The sequence below is a fragment of the Dipodomys ordii genome, unplaced genomic scaffold (genome assembly GCF_000151885.1).
Source record: "Dipodomys ordii isolate 6190 unplaced genomic scaffold, Dord_2.0 Scaffold26, whole genome shotgun sequence".
Lineage (NCBI taxonomy): Eukaryota > Metazoa > Chordata > Mammalia > Rodentia > Heteromyidae > Dipodomys > Dipodomys ordii.
Window position 1 is genome coordinate 1,874,258 of NW_012267242.1, and position 8,632 is coordinate 1,882,889.

Here is an 8,632-nt window from a genome sequence, read left to right on the forward strand (position 1 = left end):
GGAAGGAAGGAAGGAAGGAAGGAAGGAAGGAAGGAAGAAAGGAAGGAATATAGAGAGAAGCTTCATTCATTAAAACAAACACAAACACATAAGATTTTTACTTATTTTGTTTAATTCTGGCCTTTTTGTAGCCCGGATGGCTTCAAATTTGCAATCCTTCTACAATCCTTAGTACTAGGATAATTTTCCTAATTGTAGAATTATAGGCATGTGCCACTACACTTGGCTATTTTTCAACAAAGTAATTTCTGGGCTGGAAATGTGACTTAGTGAGCATATATGAAGCCCTAGACTCAATTCCTCAGTACTACATAAACAGAAAAAGCCAGAAGTGGCACTATGGCTCAAGTGGTAGAGTGCTAGCCTTGAACAAAAGAAGCTCAGGGACAGTGAGTCCAAGCGCCAGAACAATAATAATAATAATAAGTTCTATCATATACATTGACAATATTTAGAAGTTTTTCATTTTCAACCACTTGGGAGAAACACAATATAAAATTGTAATGTGACGCCTCGTGCTAAGGACTCACGCCTGTAATCTGAGCTACTCAAGAGGCTGAAATCAGGCAAATGGTAGTTTGAGGTAAGTCCTTCTTGGTTTTAGTTCTCTTTGGGATAAATTTTTTTTTGCCTGGGACTGGCTTTGAACCATGATCCTCTTACCTATAATTCCTATGCCTCCCTTATAGCTAATAGGTTTTCCACCTCTGGAGAAGCTAGGATTATGTGTGTATACAATCACAGCCAGCCAAAAATGATTTATTGTAATGTTATATTTTCTTATATAAAATATTCATGTTCAAAGATCTACATACCTGAATATTGTCCTTGCTCCAAGTATGTGGTGTTTTATTGGCAAGTAATTTCAAATCTTGAATAGCAAGTCTCTTTACTGCTTTCCTGGGATCATTTTTCAAATATTGCAGCAAAAGCTGAATCTATAAAGGAAGTTATATCACTCCATAATAATACTGCCATAAATAATACTGCCACTAAGATTATTATGATGCACAATGAAATTGTCTCATTTGTACAACTGATATATGCTAAGAAAAAAAAATCTGGAATTATCATTAGGGATGAAGTACTGTTTAGTAAAACCTATAGTTGACAAAGAACTCCCTTCAAATCAAAGCTGTCTTTTTGTCATATTAGTGGTATAGCCAGGTTTGGGCCTCTTTCTTCTTGTGTTAAAAATACTACCATTTATGTAAGGTTCTAACATAGTGACTATCATTTAAGACACATTCCTTTATTGCCAAACTATACATCCTATCACATATTCCCCAACACCTCATTTTTCTCCAGGGCTTCCAAGAATCAGTAATATGAATTTAAAAAAGAAAAAAAAATCAACTAATCTTTTTTTTTCTTTTTAAATGAGTCACAGGGCTTGAACTCAGGGCCTGTACACTGTCCCTGAGCTCTTTTGTTCAGGGCTAGTGCTCTACCACTCAAAGCCACAGTGCCACTTCCAGTTTTCTGGTGGTTAATTGGAGATAAGAGTCTCATGGACTTTCCTGCCTGGGCTCGCTTCAAACTGTGATCCTCAGATCTCCACTTTCTAAGCAGGTAGGATTATAAGCATGAGCCACCAGCACCTGGCTCAACTGATCTTTATTAGAAAAAGGAACCTTAAGGCCACAAAATACATGAGCTACTTCCTCATTTTTATCATATGTATTTGCAAGTTTACTGAAGTTTAATAAGCAGGCCAAAGAAAATTGGGGTTACCTGCTTAGGTGTATCAACCAAAGATGAAGCTGCAAGCAGAGTAAAAGTGTGCAAAGAAACAATCACCATTTTGGTGGAAGGATAGGAAGTGACTAGTTGTTGTAAAAGCTGACGCGCACTGGAAGCCAAGATAGCATCATGGTGCATGTGCTGTAGGATGGGGATCAACTTCAACTTCAAGTCTACTGGTGTAGCTAAACCTAGATACAAAAAGAATTGTCAGAGGTCTGATTATCATTCTTAACAATGGTACAGATTTAGCAAAATGTCCACTTAAAAATAAACTGCATAATACCTTGTTTATATCATTAAAGATAATTATGCTATAGCTAATCAATAAGTTTAAGTCCCCACCCCAAAGTATTATCTTAATTCGTTAATAATTATAAAACTACGTGTTGGCCAAGCACCTATAGTTCACACCTGGAATCCTAGCTACTATGGAGGCAGAGATCAAGAGGATCACAGTTCGAGGTCAGCTCAGGCAAGACTTCAAGATATTTTAAACTGGTAGCTACATAGAGTGGTACATGCTTGTCATCCTAGCTACTAGGCTGCGATTGGGAGTATTGGAATTCTAGGCCAGTCTTGGTTTAAAAAAAAAAAAAAATTCTGTTGCAACTCCATCTCAAGAGGAAAAGACTACATATGGGTAACACATTAACAGCTGTGGCTGAAAGTAAAAATAGGATGATTGTGATCTAGGCCAGCCTAGGGAAAAGCGTGAGACTATCTCAAAAATAAGCAGAGCAAAAAAGGCTGGAAGCCTGGCCCAAGCAGTAGCGTACCTATCTAGCAAGCGTGAAGTCTTGAGTTCAAACTCCAGTACCTCCCCCCACAAACACACACTCAATCCCCCCCAAAAAACAAAGCAAAAAAACCCCAGTATATATTGACAGTAGACATTACCCCCCAAAAAGGCACAGCAGAAAGTGGCCATATTTGCTTCCTATTTCTTATCACATTAAAAACATTAGAAACACATACAAATGTATTAACATTTAACACTCAGTGGCTACAATTTGATTAAATTAACAATATTAACTATTCTTAACAACTTAATAAAGATCAGACAGTGTGAACAGCTTTGAAGTCCTCTGAGTTTTGTGTAGAAATGTCTTTCCTTGATTAAATAATACAGCTAGAAAACCACAAAGTCTAACATCAATGTATCGTTTCCTGTCAACATTGGAGCTAAACAGACTTTTCTTCCATAACATAACTTTGTGGGGATAGAGAACAAAAATTTGTCAACTGTAATATACTACAAACGATGCCAAAGCTAATTTATACTCTGCAGATCATTGGTTTTCCCACTGTGAAATAACTAGTTATGAACATAAGATAGCATTTAATAAATAATGTTGGTTTGATTTAACAAGCTCTCCCTTATGATCTAGGTTTGGCCTCACCAGAGAGCTCCAACCAGAAATAGAAGAACGAAATCAGAGTGTTTATTCCCTGGTTTCTTCCCTGCAGGGTCACATGATGCTCATGTGATATTATTCTGATAGTTAGGACACATTTCACATGCTGACGATTCTCCCCTTGTCTTCTGCTTTTCACTCTTTTCCAGGTTTCTCCTTCTTTCTCTGGCTCTTCCTTCTGAATCTCTTGCACAATCTCGTCTTATACATATTTGATTTTTGGCATTCCCTTAAACAGGCAATAAATTCTCTTCTCATTCTTTGTACCTTTTTTGAGATGATATAATCCCTTGGTATCCATTATAAACTAAACTATTAACTATTAACTAAATACTAAAGATACATCCCTCCTCTCCGACCATAACTTCAGACACATATATAACCCATGATCTACTGGTTATCTCTACTGGGGTGTCTTAGAAGCATTTTATACTTAATAAAGAGAACTTCTGTTCTTACGCCAAAAGTGCATCTTTAAAATTTTCTCATCTCAGTAATTATAGCTCCTCAGACTTGAGTCTATTTTCACATCTTATGATCCAGTTTCTAAATTTATAGTAGATCTTATGGTTATATCTTTAAAATATAACCCAAATCTGACTATGTTATCAAGTTGATCCATTTTTACTACCATCTCTTCTCTGAAATTGTTCTAAGAGTCTCCTAAGTATTATCCTTACTCTAGGCCTTTCTCATGGCAGAGTGTGGCATGTTTCTCCATGAGATGTTATCTAATATAGCAGACACTCAACAAAAAACTGCTCAATTAAGCTGGTCACTGGTGGCTCATGCATGCCTATAGTCCTAGCTATGCAGAAGACTGAGATATGAGCATTGCAGTTCAAAGCCAGCTCTGGCAAAAATGTCTGTGACTCTTACCTCCAATTAACTAATAAAAAAGCCAGAAGTGGAGCTCGAGTGTTAAGAGTGCTAGCCTGTGCCCAAGCCCTGAATTCAAGCCCCAGTACGGGTACAAAACAAAACAACTTCTCAATGAATGAATGATGCTTCCTTCTTTTATGATGAAGGTAACAACCCTTTCTACAAGAATGCATTTCTGGCAGAAGAACAGCACACAAATGAATAAAAGAGAACAAGATTAAGGCTCAATCACAGTATCTTACTCTTTAATTAAGTGATACTTCTATTACTTGTGCAATGTAAGCAAGTTCTCTTCAACTGAAAGAGTTTAATGCAGGTAAAATATAACTTACCCTCCTAAAGGAATTCCTATGTCAGGAAGGTACAATAGTGCAGTGATTAAAAGTATGCTAAGTAGTGTGACTTTGAACATATTACTGGACATTTTACAGCACTTCCTGTGCTGTAAAATGGGTACCTATCCAAGGCAGCCACATCACATAATTGGAAAGAATGCCATTTGTAAGAATACAAAAAAAACAGTGTTCTTTAGAGTTGTGCAATGCTGTAGACCAGAACTTGCCTATAATGAATATTATGAAGACATATGGGGTCAAAACAAAAGGGATTTAGAAAGTGAAATTAGAAAAACAGGGCCATATAGCCTATTTGGTAAGGGATTTGGATCTGGTTCCAGTTTCATCTGGAAAACACTAGAGAGACATTAGCAGAGAGTCCAGAGCTCCTAAGTAACACTATTTTCTACCAAATCAGAATATTTTCCTATCCATCTTCATGTCTCACTCCTTCCCTCTTTCATGTCTCACTGTATCAGAGGGTTTCACTGACAAACTCATGTAAAATACAAAAATCTCCCTTCTTTCCCTGCACTGACTACTGGAACTTTCTATCCTTCCTATCTCCCTTTTTCTCCATAGTGTTTGCTATGTCATCTCTATATTTGTCTATTATCCATTACTTCTCTCAACTAGAATGAATGTTGGTTACATGATGGTAAGGTCTCAATTCTGTATCTTAAGTACCTAGAACAGTTCTAACATATAGAAGATGTTTAGTATTAGTTGAAGGAATAATAACTCACTATGTTAAGTACTTAACAAGTGTATTATTAATATAAATCCCATGAAGTCGCTTCATATTAATAAATGAAGCATACATACCTTGAATCATTTCACTGATTTTGTTACAGATTCCAACAGCAAAATCCCTTTGGAAAAAAAGAATAGAAAAATTGAAACCAGAAAATTAAAGTTGCTGAATTTTTCTAAGAATTTGGTATAGAACACAATTAGCACAGGGGAAATACAATATTCTAAATCATAATGAATATGCCCGACAAGTGACAGAAACACATGACAGGAAAAACCAAAAAGCACACAACCCTCCAACCACCACATAGACTCATGTGAACGCCTCTATAATATGATTTTTGAAGAAAGGTTCCCTGATTTGTGAATGTTGTTGAAATTGTATCTTAGTGATACTGTCTGGAAGAATCAAGGTCACTATTGTAGAATACACTTTAAGATATACATTTATTTATATGAAAAGCTTTGAACACAGAGTTTTGAGTACATAAGCAATAAAACCAACTCCTAACATCATGCATTTTAGAAAAAGACTAGGTTTGAAATGGTAGAAATACAGTTGGATATACAGACAGATCTTTTTTTTTTTTTTTGTCAGTCGTGGGGCTTGAACTTGGCCTGGGTGCTGTCCCTCAGCTCTTCAGCTCAAGGCGAGCACTCTACTGCTTGAGCCACAGTGCCACTTCCGGTTTTTATAGTGGTTTATTGGAGATAAGAGTCTCACGGACTTTCCTGCTCTGTCTGGCTTTAAAATGTGATCCTCAGATCTCAGCCTCTTGAGTAGCTAGGATTACAGGCATGAGCCACAGGCGCCCGGCTAGATAAAATCTTTTTAAAAGCCAAACCATTTAAAGTTAGCAATCTTAAATATTAGATATGTGTATTTTCATATTTTGCTAACACATTATAGATTCTTTGTAAAATTATAGATTCTTTGTATTTTTAAAATTCAACTAATTAAATATCTAATATAGTACATATAATCCACATAAACACAGGACAACAGGAAAGTTGCCAAGAGTTTATAAAAGCAGGCCAGACATGATGGAGCCTATAATCCTAGCACTCAGGAGAAGAACAGGAAGAACTCAAGTTGGAGGCTAGTATAGGCTACATAGAGAATTTTAGGTCAATCTGGTTACACAGCAAGACCCTCTCTCAAAACAAAAACAAAAACTAGTATAAAGGGTGCTTTTAAAAGAAATGAGTCTCACATTACAAAATAGTAAAAATATCATGAAGGTATAAGGCAAGTGGCTTGTATTAGGTACATATAGAGAACTATTTCCTATCTCAGAGAGCTCTTGTACCTGTTATTACTTCTGCTTGACTCATTCAGCTTTTTTTTTTTTTGGGGGGGGGGTCCAGTTGTGGGCCTGAACTCTGGGCCTGGGCGCTGTCCCTCAGCTCTTCAGCTCAAGGCTAGCGCTCTACCACTTGAGCCACAGCGCCACTTCTCGATTTTTTTTTCTTTTTGCTTATTTGGTGCTGAGGAATCGAACCCAGGGCCTCATGCATGCAAGGCAAGCGCTCTACCACTGAGCCACCTTCCCAGCCTCTCATTCAGCTTTCTAAATGAGGGGCATTATTCATTCACTCAGTTTTGGAAAAAATGTTATTCAGAGAAAACTTCCCTAACAACCTCAGCTAAAACAGTGCACTGAGGCCATTCGAACTGCATCATTTTCTTTTGTCTTAATACTAACATTTGAAATTATTGTGTGTTAATTGGACCTGATCTTTGTGTATGTGTGTGTGCCAGTCTTGGAGCTTGAACTCAGGGCTGGGGTACTGTCTCTGAGCTTTTGTGCTTAAGGTTAGCACTTTACCACTTGAGCAACAGCTCCACTTTCAACTTTTTGGTAGCTAATTGGAGATAGGAGTCTCATCAACTTTCCTATCTGGGCTGGCTTTGAACTGCGATTCTCATCTTAGCCTTCTGAGTAGCTGGATTATAGGTTTGAGCCACTGCACTTGCCTAGGACCTGATCTTTATTACTCTGTATATTTGGTTCTTTGAACAGTACCTAGACATGATGTATCATGTATCAAAAAAAATGTATCAAAAATTTTTGTAATAACTCAGAGTTTAAAGATCTAATACAAGTATTTAGGGCCAATAAACTAAAAATTAGAATCCTGTTATTTTTGACTAGTAATAAATTCTTAATCTTAAACATTTAATCTCGATGAGACTAGACAAAATAATATTCCAGTTGTACCTTCCTACACTCCAGCCCCTGACCCAAATATGATTTGATAGCATTGGGCTGACATTCCTGCATTCTGGCTTGTGCCACAGAGCTGCCGACACTTTCTGAAGGAGATAGCTCAGTTCACCAGTCACCACTAGATGGCACCACTCTCACTAACAATGCCTGCTTGGTATCCCTTAAGGCATCTGGGGCTTGCCACTCCTGTTTTGTAACCCAAGGACTAGCGCTTTAAAAGCATAAAATCTTAACTTATTAAAATAGTAAGTTAGGACAATAAATTAGGTATGGTTATGGTAGTATAGAAAGAGAGAACAGAATGAGATAAATTCTTTATGTTCTATTTGGCTAGTCTGATCTAAAATCTAAAACAAAAAAAACAAAAAAACCCCACTAAGACAGGGACTAGAAATGTGGCTTAGTGGTAGACTGCTTGCCCAGCATGCATGAAGCCCTGGTTTCGATTCCTCAGCACCACATAAACAAAAAATAAATGAAAGGGAAAAAAATACTAAGACAAAAATGCACCAGTATTGGTTAGACGAAGTAAGTAAACCTTGGTCTCAAAATCAAACACTTCATTAATCTTACTTCAATATATTTTTTTAATTTATTTATTTATTTTTTATTTGTGAACATACTGTACAGAGGGGTTACAATTACATGGGCAGGATAATGCGTACATTTCTTACCAAGCATTGCAGCCTCCTCCTTTGGTTTACCCTTCACATCCCTTACAAGCCTCCCCCCTCCCCCCCAATCCCAACCCTTCTCCTCCCCCCCCTTCCCCTACTTCAATATATTTACATAAGCCCTTCAGGCTTTCTTTTGAACTACAGTAATTCAGTACTTTTTAATATCACAAATATAAGTGCATCATATTGAAGCATGGAATATAAAAACACTTTCTACATAAATGTTAATATATTTACTGGTCATGAGTTCCATAAGCCAAGTTCTATGTTAAGTCTTAAATCATCTTCCAACACAAATCAGAAATAAAACAATTTCTTGATAGCACAAGAGAAAAAGCAAACTAAAAAATTTTCATATATAATCATTAATAGAGTGCTAGTCTTGAGCAAAAGAACTTAGGGACAGAGCCTAGACCCTGAGTTCAAGATCCAAGACACACAGACACACACAGGCGCGCGCACACACACACACACACACACACACAGTTTAACCACTAAGCTATAAATGCCAGGTGCTAGTACACACACACACACACACACACACACACACACACACAGTTTAACCACTAAGCTATAAATGCCAGGTGCCAGTA

The 8,632-nt window shown here is 37.1% G+C and overlaps 1 protein-coding gene across 4 annotated transcripts in view; it reads right to left on the reverse strand.

Moving 5' to 3' along the window:
• Positions 1-8,632, reverse strand: part of Ints7 (integrator complex subunit 7) — a 69,797-nt gene that overhangs the window by 43,757 nt on the left and 17,408 nt on the right. For all 4 annotated transcript variants that reach the window (XR_001175019.1, XM_013015267.1, XM_013015268.1 and 1 more), the window contains exons 5-7: positions 5,204-5,250; positions 1,735-1,934; positions 816-938 (exon numbers count right to left, since the gene is read on the reverse strand). Coding sequence is in view for 3 of the 4 variants with exons in the window: in XM_013015267.1 (XP_012870721.1) it covers positions 816-938; positions 1,735-1,934; positions 5,204-5,250 (370 nt within the window). In the remaining variant the exon portion in view is untranslated. The remainder of the gene's footprint in view (positions 1-815; positions 939-1,734; positions 1,935-5,203; positions 5,251-8,632) is intronic.